Raw genomic sequence first — 14,719 nt, 5'->3', positions numbered from 1 at the left:
AACCTTTCCAAGGCCTGTGCTTCTCCTCAGCATCGGATCATCAATGGAACATACAATGAGTTTTTACAGAATCTTTCCTAGATGGGTTCGGCTGTAGTCTGGCTTTCAACACTCATATCTGCACACAAAATGAGCAAACTATATATATATATATTGGAAAATCTCAACCGCTATAGTTGATATTGTATATGAATTGGTTATTTAATAAAATAACATTAAATGTTATTTCATATCCATGATTCTAATACTAACTGGTATCCTGACCTGCTTTGTGTTTGTTTCCTTATCCCTTCATTTGTTCTTTCTTCAAACAGATGGCAGCCTATACACTGCCACTCCTGTCGATCATGTTTTCATTTTGTTGCCCATTTTTGAGGAAGCTAGAATGAAGGTAGATACAATTGTGTTATCTTGTTCTTGTTCTCATCGTTTGGATCAGAAGCAAGCTTTGTCTTCCATTGTCTTCGTCCCTAGTTAAAAAATTTCTTTCAGCATTGTCATTCTTCCACCTTTATTTAAATAAAACTAATTTTTCCTTGTATGCAGAAGAGGGATGATCTAGGGAAGTTCAGGCAATTAGATGAGATAATATTCATCAATGACTATCCTGGGTATCAGCATCTAATGTCCATTGCAGAGAACTGTATAGGAGTAGTTTGTGAAATCAAAGGTTGTCTACTACCTGTGTTTTTCTGGTGCAAATTCCAGTGACTACTATGCTGAAATATATTAAGTAAATCTTGTTATTTTATAGTACAAGGTTTGTTATTTTCATATACAAGCCATATTACTATTCTGATCTGGTAGGACAGAGCCAACGAACCTTTACTGGCTGTTTATTCTTTCTTTTTCTTGTGGAATCCAATCAGGATTTCAGATTGATCTTTTGATCAGTTGATACAAAATGTTTTATTAGGCTATATGCTTGGCTAGATTTTGTTCCATTAGGATGCACGCATGCCTGAGTAATTAGGTCTTATCATCCTTGAACTGTTGGGTCCTAATTCCAACAATGCCTGCCTCAGGCGATGTATGACAGCTATCAAGTATGATATTGTCTGCTTATGGCAAGCATGAGATGACTAAATTTTGAATTGGAAAAAATTTAATACTGCAACTTCTGTCAAAATATTATCTAGGATATTAAATTGCTTTTGTTTGATAACACTTTCTCTTCTTATTCAGAAATTGGATCTTCCAACTTTTTTCGGCTGGATGATTCAAAGGTTTTAGCTTGGCTGTACTGCAAGGTCTGTCTTTATCTGTTTAAACTTAATCTTACTACAGGGCTTTAGGCATGTCAGCAATTATATTTCATCTCTATATGTTTGACTAGCCATGCCTATTTGTGGCACAATTGGACTAATCAGCTACACCATTTAACTTGAATATATCTCTCGTGATTATCTGACTGTCAGTTACTTTCCTCTCTGATAAGTTTTTTGGAAAATAATTTTTCGTGTTCCTAGAGTTGATTCCTATCAATTTAAGTGAAAATACATATAGAGGGTCATAAAGAATTTTCTTTCACCTGTAGTTTTTTTATACTCTCTGATGTACAAGATCTGTACATGCAGGTGTTCCAATTAAAAAAGGCTCTATGCTCATTGGACAAGAACTATGCTGCTCAAGACGAGAAATATACATGTATGTCCTTAACTAGAAATGATATATGACCTTTCATTATATGAATTCTTCTTCCTCAACATTAGTGAATACACACACATACATAAATATGAAGCATATACATAGGCCTACTCATGGATTTGGGGGGGTGGTTTTTGGTGCAATTTTCTGTCCAGTCTAACATGGAGTTGTGAAATTTGCAAACTTGCACCAACGCCAAGACATCATAACTGCTGGTGTCAGGTCAAGCGTAAACTAATCCTCCCAAGAAGCAACGTTAAACCAAAAAATGTATCTTTCCAATCATATTTACAGTAGATGAGGAGATCAGAACAAGCTTATAAAAAATACTTGAATTTTAAGAACCAAAACTTTAAGCCAACATGCAATCAATGAAGCATCACTTATTTACACACTCAAAAAGAAATAAAATTAGGAAATAACATATAACTGATAGATTTAGCATAATTAAATTAGGCAAGAATGTACAATTGAAGCATAAAAAGGTTTTAGGATGGCTCAAGAAACTAATTTGGAGTGATGTGTCGAATGGTTCTTGCACAATCCAAGAGAAAAAAAAAAGACATCAAGAAAACCTGTGTAAGATCCAGAGAAATCTTTGCTCATCATTTACTTATCTCTTTTTACTGGTGCAGTAGCTGAGGCGGTTTCAATATTAAAGGAGTACGTGAAGGATGAGCCATGGTTGATGCTTCTGTTAGATCATTTGAAGTATTTATTCAGATTTAAACTCTTACGAAGATATGATATTTTGTCTTTGTTCAATAAACAAGCTTAGCATAGAAAACAAGATGAAATCCTTGTGTGAAATGGTTTCCTTTATCTGCCTGACCTGGTTAGTTTATGGGATTTGATTGCAGATTAAATTTACTCGAGGTAACTAGTAAAGTACCAGAAGCTAAAAATTTTCCGACCAATGCCGAACATAATCCAGTTTCTTCCAGTTTGGTACAGGTACAGATTATAGCGCATCAGATCCTTCTCTTGCGCAAAATAGCTAGTTGGTTGAACATATTTTTTTGCATATCTGGGACTGCTGCAGGCTGTCATACACATTCCGACTTGTATAATTCCCTTAATTCATTACTTTCTTTGAAAAAGTTTTTGATATGTTACAAGTTGAATGTGGAATTTGCCTAGGCCACCTTTGTACATTTGCCATGATCACATACCCATTTACTTTTAGTCATGGCAAGCCCAAAATGAACATATGTGTAAATTGTTTATTCTATTTGAGATTGAAAAAAAAACATCAATGAGGGCATGATGAGAGTAGAATTTCATGAATATTTGATGAGGATGAGTTGTATGTGTTGGAAAATAGCGTTGACACAACATAGATTGGCAGGATAGCGGGCTGTATAAAAAGGGACATTAGGGAATGTCAGAACTTCACATCTATGGTTCCCGCTGACTATTAGACTGATTGTTATGTTTTTTTATCTGGTAGGAGTGAAGATAAAACAAAGAGAAGTGGAAAGCAAGCTAAAAAGGCCAAGGTGGAGACAGAATCAAGGAACATAAGAGAAATGTTTCGCAGGGCTTGCAGGAAAAGCTAAACAGTAGTCTCTTATTAAAAGATTGAAAGGAGAGAAGATAGTGGATTCTAGTTTATTTAGTTTTTGGTTGCGACAAAGCTCACCCAGTCTTGACTAGTGTCTTGGCGTGTGAATGCATCATCCCTGTACAATAGTGCAATGGTTTATCATTTATGCTTAAGCACTAAATCATTTATGCTTAAGCACTTAGTGTTGATTCCTGGCGTCCCTCTTACTTCCAATGGTGCTTCAACCTATTGGCTCAGCACCAGTCTGAATATGTGGCCTATTCTTTTTGTATATTATCATGCAACCTAACCGGCCCACACTAAACCCCATCATGAGAAGCCGGCTTACTTGTGCTCATTGAGCTTCGAAAAATGTTAGAAATTACTAGCTATAATCAACCAAGAAAAAAGAGTTGAAATTACTGTAGGTGTAGCCACGCATATGACTCCTGAGGATTGCAAACAACTTTCAAAGATGATTGTCCATGGGATATCAACTCACGAGGCATCTTGAATAACAAGGCCGAAGAAAATGAAAGAAAAGAATATTGAGCGCATGACCAGGTGTAGTTAGTTTGTGTAGTCAATTAAAATGATTTGTGAAAACCTCACTTCCCAATCATTATATGCTACATTTTGGCACGGCCTGGTATATTCCATCCATATTTGCGTTAGGGCAGCACAATTAATTAAAATGGTCTACATCAAGGCGACCCGCAACTCATCAGACTGACATCCTTCCTGTCCATGGTATTTCAAGGGATTTATTGCATTGCCCCTTCCCTTCATAACAATAAATACTCTTCCAGGAGAACTGAGGAACAGGCTAGAGACCAACCCAGAATGAACGACCACTAATGTTGTGAATAGCTAATGAGTTGGGAGATGTCACACACCATTCATACCAAACCTGCATCATAACAAGTCATTTTCAACCCCACATTTCAAGAATGTGTGCATGCTTGAGCATCAACATGGATCCAGGTTTCACTGATGATTTTCTACGCATTATGTGATGTCAAGAAATTTAAAGAAGTTGTACATAAAATAGTTATGAAACCAACTATGTGTTTTACCTTAGAAGAACCACAACAGCGCCAAAAATGTACTTCTAAAGGAGAGCCCGACTTTATGCAAACTGGTGTCCTAAAAGGGAAGAACATTGCAAACCTGGAATATATTAAGATAATTTGTGTTGAATCAACTAAAATTCTTTCAACACTTCTAATGCCAAGCAAATAAAAAGCAGATGGGTATCTTGAAATGAGAGAAAGGAACATGAAAATCATAATTGCAAGCAGCCAGAGAAAGGAACGCCCAATCCATGCAAATTCACTTAACTCGTAAAATCAAGAAATTAAATGTTATACCAACTGAACATGTTTGGTGTCGCCGTTGATGGTTCAATGCCAAGGTGAACATCTTTGTAAAGCTTGGCATCAAAATGCCCAGCAAATCCTGCGCCCACCAAAAAGAAATCAAGGCTTTCAAAAAACGATACTCCAAATGCATTCAGCTGAGAAGGTTGCTAGTAACCTTTTTGTTAAAGAGAAGCAACTTTCTATGAATACCAGAGGATGACTGACCCTTAAATTCAGTACTATAATGGAGTTATATGATGGTCTACTGTTTAAATTTTTAAAGTTCAACTGCAACTGCCTGGCTGGTTCTATATCCATGACTTTTTTTAACCAACCTCGTGTTAATTCAATCTTTCCTCGAACTATTTGCATGAGATCTTCACACTATTAAGTAAAATGGAATCACCATTGCAATTAGTTATTTCCCTAAACACATTTCTATGTCATTAATGCATGTGTCCACTCAAGTATGTATCTGTGTGTTCTTAACTTAGATAAACTTAGGCATAAATCAAAGGAAATTCAGTGTTCATATTCGATGTCCAATTTCTAACTTGACATGCACTTGAGGGTCTCAAGATCACACTCCAAATAAGATCAAATCAAATTAATAGGAGTAGAAGTCAAGCTTCCAGAAATGGTATCAGCTAATAACATTATCTAACTGTAAAACCTATATGCGCAAAATAGAAACTAGCCTTGGTTACAACATACCATGAACCATAGCTGATCCAGTGTCACATGGTATCTCAAACTGCAACCTTTTGTAGCGTTGATTGCTTTTTTTGGTTGAGTAATCTGGATGGGTGAACGTAAAGACCTGTACAGGGAAAGATTATGCAAGTAGCTAAAAACGATTGATCTAAATGTTTTCTCAACTGAAAAAAGAATCATAAAGAACAGTACAGTAAATACATAATTTGCATGATTAACAATAATTCATTAAATGCTAAGAATCATGAACTGAACAGATACAGGACCTACCATGCTAGCAGTGGGTTAGTCACATCAATTTCACAAAGCCATGGACCTAAACATGGCCCATATATCAATTAGCATGCTGTGTTGAAAGTGACTTACAGTTTGGGAAGGAGCGAGCCTTGCTACATTATGCAGTTTGACAACATATGCAGTCTCAAAGTGTACAAGATCTTTGTGCGACTTAACCTGCCCAAAAAAACACAATCCGCTCACATGATTCCAATTGAAACAAGAAAACAACTACGGGTAAAAAAGATGCAAATGCCGTACATCATTATATAGCTTGGCAGCTGTCACCGGTTGGATAAAGCTAGTGTAACTGGAAAAGAAAACATAAGGAAGAAGAAGAAGAAGAAGAACTAGCGAAGCATTACCCTTCACAGTTCAAATTTAAATTCCCAAAGTAGTCTTAAGGTTGGCTGCTAAAACAAGAATCTAAATATATTTCAAGGATCATTAATGTAGGTTGTTTAAGGATGTAACTGTAAGGTATTTAACAGATACAAGGCATTGCTGGCAGAAAAAAGATCTGGCATAGACTAAGAATCCTGTCACGTAATGGTCTGATTTAGACAAGCTCCTTGTCTTTAGCACAATTGATTACAAGGTTCTGGGAGAAAACCCTATGCATGTCCCCATGGCCAATTTACATTTGACACTTTAACTTGGAGATGATCCATTACAAAGGCTCACCGACAGAAAGCCCCTTTCTACACCAAACACATGTTTATCATTGTACATTCATCACAACATATTACAATCTTAGCTCTGAACATTTATGTAGATCTATGTATCATTGTATGCTGCTCAATAAACTGATGATAACGTGTCAAGATAAACATAAAGAGATTGAGTTGGCATCAACGAGACCCATAGGGTTCCAGAGAGAAAGATCACTTATTCAGGCCAATAACTTTCAATTGTTCTATCCAACCGTCATATATGCTGAACATAGTCACTGCACCATAACTTTGTACAATATAATAAAAGAGTACGCTTTAAAATAGTTCAACAATAAAAAAGATTTTACATACGATGATGGTATTGAGATTCCATCTTGCTTCAAGAACCTTTGAGCACCATCAAGGCATTCGGGTGATAGCTCATTGTCACCAAAAGAACCCAGTAATTCACTAACCTGGAGAGCAATCAGACAAAGGCAAGTGCGTGAGCTGTTAAACACTAGCATTCAGAAAAATATATCCAGCAGATTAACCACAAAATATAGTCACATACCAAGATATCAGATTTCTCAGAAGCATCCCAGTAACGCATATCACAAGAAATTATGGTAACAATATCTTCCCATCCTTCTAGCTTAACCAAACTCTGTTGCAACAAATACCATGTTATCTCTGAGATCCAAGACAGATAAATATAATAAAAAACACAAATGTTACACATGTCTGAACAGTAATATAGATTGGATTTATTGTTTGTTTCTTATGAGAAAAATTCATTTCCAGAGGAATCCTCTAGAGACCCATATGATGAATATCCAAGTTGATACCGTACAAGAAATTCAATGCAGCAATAGTTTTCACATGTAAGCATGATATTTTTGGTAAACACAATCTGAGAAATAATAACTACCATCTGGAACTCACATGAAGTGTGACAACTGCATTGGGATTTTTCTCCACGGCATAAACTTTCAACTTATGTCCAGTTTCTTCAGCTGCCTATAAACAATTAAAGTGAAGGATGAAACATAGATATGAACAACCACAGGTTGCTAGTTGCAGAAGGCATAGGAAAAAACCTACAGTGATGCCCTCACAAGAGGTCCACGTCCTGCTCCAACAACCATCAGTACCTAACCAAAATTTACAGGTACATATATCTCGTCAACTTAACATTGCATGTACATCATGTCTTATGTGGTATTAAATGTGGTACAACAGCATAAACACCAACAAAAGTGGAAGGGGGCTGTCAACCAAAATAGGATTTGAAAAGGCAAATGATAGCTTACAGTGACTGCACTTGCTTCTTCATCAGGAACTCTGTCCAGCAAAGCTTTACTGATTGCCCTTTGGTACTATAAAAATACAGGCATGTTATATAAAATTATCGCAACTGATAATCTGTGGATGGATACTAAACTAAAGCTTTATTTTTGGCCTATTTATCAATTGGAGTACTATAACCCACATCAATCTCTAGTTTTTAATATCTGCAATGACAATCAATCCTGTATGGTAAGGTTGTACTTGCCCATGAAAGAAATCCAAATATGATGAATATTTCATGTATGCATGTCTAACCATATATATGAAAACAAACAGATGGACATTTAATTTTAGACATTCAATATTATGTTAATTTGAATCATACCTGGATATATTTCTTTGAGTTTCTTTCAAAAGTCTCGTATGTTTGGGCTTCTAGATTATCCATGAGAGGCTGAATTACAGCAGCAAAAGAACCCAACTTATAATTACTTAAGGACAATGCAAGAAGTCACCAAAAAAGAGAACAATGCGAAGATTTCATTTTGAACAAAATGTTTACATTGAGAAAGAATATTTAGATAGACTAGATGATGTTGCCTGGGATAGAAAAGCTCACCTGTAATGGAGACTATAGGAAATCCCTATAACCAAGCTGGCATAAAAGATTGAAGAAGTAAAAAAAAAATAGCACGCGGAGAAAAGGGGAGGGAGAAAAGAAAGTAATCACCCCTTTTCTACCTAGGGAAATGATGTGGAATGGGGTGTGTTAAGAGTGTGTATGTGGAAGCACAGGAGAAAGCAAATTACTTCAAAACATTCTTGCTCAGGAATGGGATCCATACTTCGGAAGAGAAAACCAACATAGTCCAAATATGGCCTGAGGGGATGTCTTCGCAGACCTATAAACAAAAGCACGCACCGAGGCTGTCTACTATTGAAAAAATTTAAGTGTTTATGCATGCACACATACAAAAGAATAATTATTATATACGAAGAGAGAGGTGCAGGAAGTACATGCACAAAGAAAGAAGCATAAGAGTGGCAATTATACATATGAACACTGCTTAAAACATGGACAATGAACCTTAGAGTAACTTACTGTCACTGTTATTATCAAAATTATTGGCAGTATCTGAACTTGGCCTGGGAATACTGTGTACAGGTTTGCCAGAAATAATAATCTGAAAAGATGTTTTTGAGGACCATAGTTATTAAATTTGTATGCTGGTAATTATTTGTAATATCTGTGACCACTAATAACAAATTGAGAGAGGAAAATCAAACAATAACATCAAAATATACTGGACTAAATGTCTGGGGAAGTTTCAACGCTAAAGTTGCTCTTTTATGCAACAAGCAAAATGTATGTAGGTATCCTAATGTCAATCACCTTAGATAAATCATACTCGGTCATCCATTAGCATGACCACAGTAAAGTATCTGAAACTCAATTCAGATTATGGAAAATTGATGTATAAGAGTAAGAAATAACAAACTACTTGTGAAATATACTGCATAAACTATTTGCGAGATACACTGCTACTCAGCATGGAGGAAAAATATTAAAACTTGTAAAAAGAGAGGGAAAAAATCATATAAGCAATGGAGTTGAGAAAATTTTCAACGTATACCTGTACTGAATGCTAAAAGAACCCAGTAATCAGCTTCTGATGGCACTTTGACAGGCATGGATAACCCCATCCATTTGTTAGGAAAGACTGGTAAATTAAAAGTGACACCATTTAAAACCCACATCATCATAGGAGCAGCATGCAATAAATCACATGGAAACCAAAATATACTCACATCCATATTAATTATGGCTGCTGTAACAGGTTCTCCAAACCAACGGCCAAACGAGTTCACTGAAGGCAGGGAACTCCTAGAGAACATGTAATTCTTATCATAATCAAGTAAAGTTGGAGAAAAATATGGCAACCATTACAACAATAATGCAAGAGAGATTATAACTCATAAAATATCGAGTGCAACGAACGGCTGATTGTGATGTTCACAGAGAAGACGAAATGCATTCCATAATTCCCAGGAATCAATCTGTGCATGAAAGAAGAAAAGGAAGTTGAGCAAAATAAAGTGTTCTTTTAAGTTTTCAGGAAAAATAATCCCCTCAGACCACATGGTATTCCATTAAAATTTATTTCAACTAAGCCATATCGTTAGACCCTGATTGCCATTATACAGCAGGGATATGGACCATACAGGAAAGGTGTTATATGGGGAGAGGAGTCAAGAAGCTATTTTTATAAATAAATAAAAAACATGCATATCCTACCATTTAGACCTGTAACGAATATTACAGATCTAACAAAATGAAAGCCAAAAGCAAAATAAAAAGGGATGTCGCTTACAAAGCTAGTAGAGTTAACATCCATAACATCATCATCATCAGTCTTCACCAGCGGAATCCTAAGCCACAACTTTAATAAAGAAGTAATAAGAATAAAGACAGTAACAAAGAAAGAGAACAAAAAGGAAAAAAAAAGTTATTGGGAAATAGATTTGGATTACGAAAGGTACCTGCATATTGTTGAGGCCCAGCAAAATCTGATTTACACACCTAGCATAATTAACACAGGATGCACCCTTGGGAGAAGGAAGAATGCATGCCTACAGTAGACAATGAAAGCTTTAACACCATAGGCTCTTAAAAATGGCTTTTCTGAAAGAACTATATCTAGAGCACGAGAAATCACCACAACACAAACAGTAAAGATGAATGAACACCAGGAATAGGGATAGATATTGCACAAGGGGGTAAATCAGAAGAGTGCGACAACTTGTGCCTTTTATTTACTTTAGGACAGACAAAAGTGGAAATGAGACAGCCATTGAAGGTGTGGAACAAAAAAAGTTGTCAGCATACAGAATTTGTCTTGTACAAACTAATTTATGTATGCTGATGCACCTCCAATGACTGCCATCGTATTGACAAGTAACAGGAAAGGGTTTGCTTATAGTAAAAGTTTTTGGTTTCTCCACCACTTGCCAGGCTATATGGAGTTCATGGCAATTAAAATACATTGCAACTTTGAAAGAATGAAGTAAAGAAGCAGTTTAAATTTCAGGATTGAAAATCACCTGTATAGAGAGATGATTAGCCCAAGCTATTTCTTGCTTCAATGTGGTTTCGGAAGCCGTCCGAAGAGTTTCATCCTTTGAATCCAAGTCAATCCAAGAACTAATTTTTCCTGAGAAAAATCAAGAATTGAGCACATGAGAGAGAGAGTTAGAATGGAAACATGTAAAAATGTGGGGCAGAAGAGTTGATACCAACAACATGACTGCTCCACTGAGAGGGACTCAAAACTAGGTCTGATGCAGCAAATGGAAGAACCCCGTCTTTTTCTAACAAGCTGGGCCGATATGAGGGATTCATCTGTGCCAGCCACTAAGGTGCATAGATATGATCACAGTCACAATTATTATTAACATGCAATACTTTAGAAATCATAAATAGATCAAATTGAAGAATTGGGAGTTAGAATGGTAAATTCACAATATAAAAATAAAATAAAAGGGCAGAAGATGTTATGTCGGCAGCCTAGCCTAGAAGTAGAAACGGCTATAAGAAGAATGTTGCCTGCAAGTGTGGAAAAGAGCAAAGAGCGGAAGGGAAGGCCACCAAAAGATCAATGTAGGTAAGCCTACTACCATTCACACAAATAAAATGTGAAAGGCTAACTAGCCACCAAAAATCAAATCAGGTCAAATTAGATGTTATTAAACACAAGAAAAGGACGAACCAGAGAAGCGACAACGAAGTCAAAGGCGCTGGTAAAGAGATTAAAATTGAGAAGCTGAGGCACGTTATCGTTGAACTCTGTCTCCACTCCGCAGTATCGAGATTGACTCTTTTCAAATCCTGCCTTTTCACCCAGCGGCATTTTGCCTCTTCTCCTCCTCCTCCTGCTCTTCACTAGTACTGCTACTGCTACTGCCACTACCAGGGAGTAGGGAGTAGCTTTTTTGTATTGCAGCTGCGGACCAAAATGAAGGAGACACTTTATTTATTAGTTAGGGGCTCTAGACTTGTAGTAGGGTTTTGTAAATTTTTCATTTCAATGAAGCTGTGAACTGGAAAGGAAAGCAGCCACCAGTACCTGCATCATCACCACCACCGGAGTTTTATTTCTATTTTTTATTATTATAATAGCAGACGATTAGACTCGTTGGGCCATCCAGCCCAGCCTCTTTCCTTCCGTCTCCACTCTACTCTCCATCCTGTGCTCCAGCCATTTATTAGCAATTAAATAATCAGTATTCAGGTAGATAAATTCTGAAGGGGCAAGGCAAATGCATCTTTCATCCCACCTTCGCGCAAACCTATCCATTCTCTCCTCTTCCCACTTCAACAATAACACGTTAAAAGACTGGTTTGAGTAACAATAAGCATAAGCCGCTGCTGCATGTTATTCTTTCACCACCAGCAGAGTCCTCCCAAACACTGTCGGGGCCTTTAAATTTCATGATTCAACACACCATGTATATAAATGAATTCTCCAAATAATTCCTATCGGTTGCCTCAAATCATATGGCAACCGAAATACATGGTCATCGACCCCTTCCTCTTTCATCTCCGCGCATGATTTTCACCAGATATCAGAATATAGGTTGGATAAAGGAACTGCTTATTCGAAGTAGGAAATAGATACAGAAACTTGTAACCTCGATAAATAATATACAAGCTGCTAATTAACAAAGAATTAAAAATTAAAAATTCTGATACACGGTCTAAACTGCAACTTCCCATTTGAAAAAGCATTCGATTCAGAGAAATTATTCAGCATACCAAAGAGTTATGCTCTTCTTCACTCACATAGACATAAGACACACGAGTCTCCAGCGAGCATAACCCCGGGTACACCAAACGATTCCTATAGAATTGAAATCCAAACAATATTCAATATTTACAATCATGAATTCAATGTTGCAGTGTGGCTTCTTCAAGGTGCTAACTGGGAATTATTTGTGTGACATGGAAATGTGTAAAACCCAGAGAGAGTTCCAAGTCATTCTTAACGACACAACAGGCTTTATGCAGTGCCCTTGAGATGTGCAGGCGCATCAAAATCACCCTCAAGCACCTCATCATGATGTCCCCCCTTGACATCCTTTTCCGTTTCATCAAAGTAGTCCTCCCGAGCATTGTCTGCTAACATGAGTGCGACTAACCAGAAAAGGGCTGAATCGAGAGAAACTAAAGCACCGCCACCAAGGAGACCGGTCTTGGCAGTGGGGCATTGATAGTCAGGATCGTGATGAACGGTGTGACTCAAGTGAGAGTGCTCTTGAATTGTTGGCCACAATATCAATGCTGCTGCCAATCCTGCCGTAAACCTGGTTTGAGTTTCACAGGACACGTCATTTTAGAGAGAATCATCTAGAGGACCAACAAAAACTCAATATTAAATTTGGTAAATCAAGTTCATAGAACAAAGGAAAAACATTTGCTATAGGAATAGAAAGTAACTAGATAAAAAAATAAAAATAAAAAAGGTAAAAAACAACAATCTAGAGCTACGAGTCTAAGCCTTTAAAATCTAAAAAAGTCGAGAGATACAAAGCAATAAATAGGTATTTTACACGCGAGCAGGCAGCCCAAGCAAGCAAAATACATGTAATTGAGCATTCTTAGCTTATAAAAAAAAAAAGGGGTTAGTTTCAGTGAATTTCCATTGTGCAGTCCTCCAAATATATGAGGAGAATTGCATGAGTTTCATATTACATGCATAACGAGATAGCAACCGAGGGGCAAAAATCCAAAAAACAGGTAAAAAGGATAAGACTTACACAGCAATGTTGACGAAGATGGAGAAACTGGTGCTCTGAAACAAAGCAGAGTTGGGGACTGATTTTCCTTTATAAGGATAGAAGAGAGATAAATAACCAACGACTGTAGTTGCTACCAGAAATCCAACTGAGAGGAACCCCAAAGGTACTGTGGGATCGGATGAATACTTGCAAATTACAACACCTTTTCCAGGTATTGGAGTTCCAGCAGCAGGCTATATTATTATTATTATTATTTTATTTATAAAAAAAAGAGTAAATAAGAAATATGTTTGTTTAATATGAAAACAGGATTTGTCTGTAAATAAATAAATAAAAAGTATAGTACCTTCTTATTTTCAGCGACAATGCCAAAAACAAAAGAGATGAGGCCAAGGACCGTGACTGCGAGAGCCATCTGCTTCATTGTAACAGCCATTGTTTCGTGTGGGTGCCTGGATTCATTTTATTTTATTTATGAAAAGAAAACGCGAATGAGAAATATTATCAATACTGCTAAATAATTTCAACCAACAGAAACAAAGAGAAAGATCAGAAGTAGCAATCGTACAATCATGCATCAAGGGAAAGGAAAGAGGCAGATTTACCTGAATTGTCAGAGAAGGATTGATGAGAGAGGGGGGGATCTCTTAAAAAATTACAGAAACCAGATAGCGATGAAGATGAGGATGATTGTTCAGACGGTAGCGATGCAAATTTATAATAAGAGATCTTTAGTTGCCTCGTTCCTGGTCTATCCTCGCCTCTACTCTCCTCCCGACTCCCGAGTGAATAAATTTTCTCTATGATAAGGTGAGAAATAACTGTAGAATCGATGTATATAAAGAAGTCAAGTCGTCTTTGTTGTTGTCTCGGATTCTCTATTCCTGCCTGCGGTATCTCCTTGTCTCTCTCTCTCTCTCTCTCTCTCCTCATTTGTTATTATTATTATTTACTCGGATTAAAAACAAATTTTAAAATCAAGTAACATTATTTTACAATTTGATTTCGACCCAGAACAACTTGTAGATACATTTGTGTTATGTTATATTTGTTTTTTAAAAAACAAAATTCTGAGATACCTTAAAACAATATAATTTTTATTATTTAAAATTTATTTTTAATATTAATATAATAAAATAATTTAAAAAATATTAAAAAATTAATTTAAAACACAAACTCGTAATCTTCCACAATCTTAGAAATGCGTCTTGTCTATTTAGGAATGTGGTTGCGGTTGTTTTTCAAAGTATTTCTTACTTAGAAATATATCAAAATAATATTTTTTTTAATTTTTAAAAAATTATTTTTGATTTCAGCGCATCAAAATAATCTAAAAACATCAAGAAATATTAATTTAAAGTAAAAAAATAAAAAAAATTAATTTTTTTAAAAATATTTTTAAAACACAAAAACAAATAAGACTAGTGAATTAAAAT

The 14,719-nt window shown here is 36.2% G+C and overlaps 2 protein-coding genes and 1 pseudogene across 2 annotated transcripts in view; 1 reads left to right on the top strand and 2 right to left on the bottom strand.

The window, feature by feature from the left end:
• Positions 1 to 111: 111 nt before the first annotated feature.
• The window catches only part of LOC18100813 (uncharacterized), a 59,000-nt gene continuing 44,392 nt past the window's right edge, over positions 112 to 14,719 (top strand). Inside the window, exons 1-6 of the mRNA XM_052454026.1 lie at positions 112 to 391; positions 547 to 670; positions 1,186 to 1,250; positions 1,578 to 1,647; positions 2,283 to 2,358; positions 2,508 to 2,601. Of these exons, the coding sequence (XP_052309986.1) occupies positions 236 to 391; positions 547 to 670; positions 1,186 to 1,250; positions 1,578 to 1,647; positions 2,283 to 2,358; positions 2,508 to 2,601 (585 nt within the window). The 5' untranslated portion in view covers positions 112 to 235. The remainder of the gene's footprint in view (positions 392 to 546; positions 671 to 1,185; positions 1,251 to 1,577; positions 1,648 to 2,282; positions 2,359 to 2,507; positions 2,602 to 14,719) is intronic.
• LOC18100812 (protein arginine N-methyltransferase 1.5-like) lies at positions 5,264 to 10,888 on the bottom strand (annotated as a pseudogene).
• On the bottom strand, positions 12,235 to 14,213 carry LOC18100811 (uncharacterized). Its single transcript, XM_006382163.3, has 4 exons — positions 13,889 to 14,213; positions 13,630 to 13,735; positions 13,302 to 13,516; positions 12,235 to 12,848 (listed from the first exon to the last, which is right to left on the bottom strand). Exons 2-4 carry the CDS (start codon positions 13,717 to 13,719, stop codon positions 12,545 to 12,547), a joined length of 609 nt encoding a protein of 202 aa, XP_006382225.2. The 5' UTR covers positions 13,720 to 13,735; positions 13,889 to 14,213; the 3' UTR covers positions 12,235 to 12,544.

The sequence above is a fragment of the Populus trichocarpa genome, chromosome 6 (assembly GCF_000002775.5).
Source record: "Populus trichocarpa isolate Nisqually-1 chromosome 6, P.trichocarpa_v4.1, whole genome shotgun sequence".
Taxonomy (NCBI): Eukaryota; Viridiplantae; Streptophyta; class Magnoliopsida; order Malpighiales; family Salicaceae; genus Populus; species Populus trichocarpa.
This window is presented reverse-complemented; position numbering and strand designations above follow the sequence as displayed.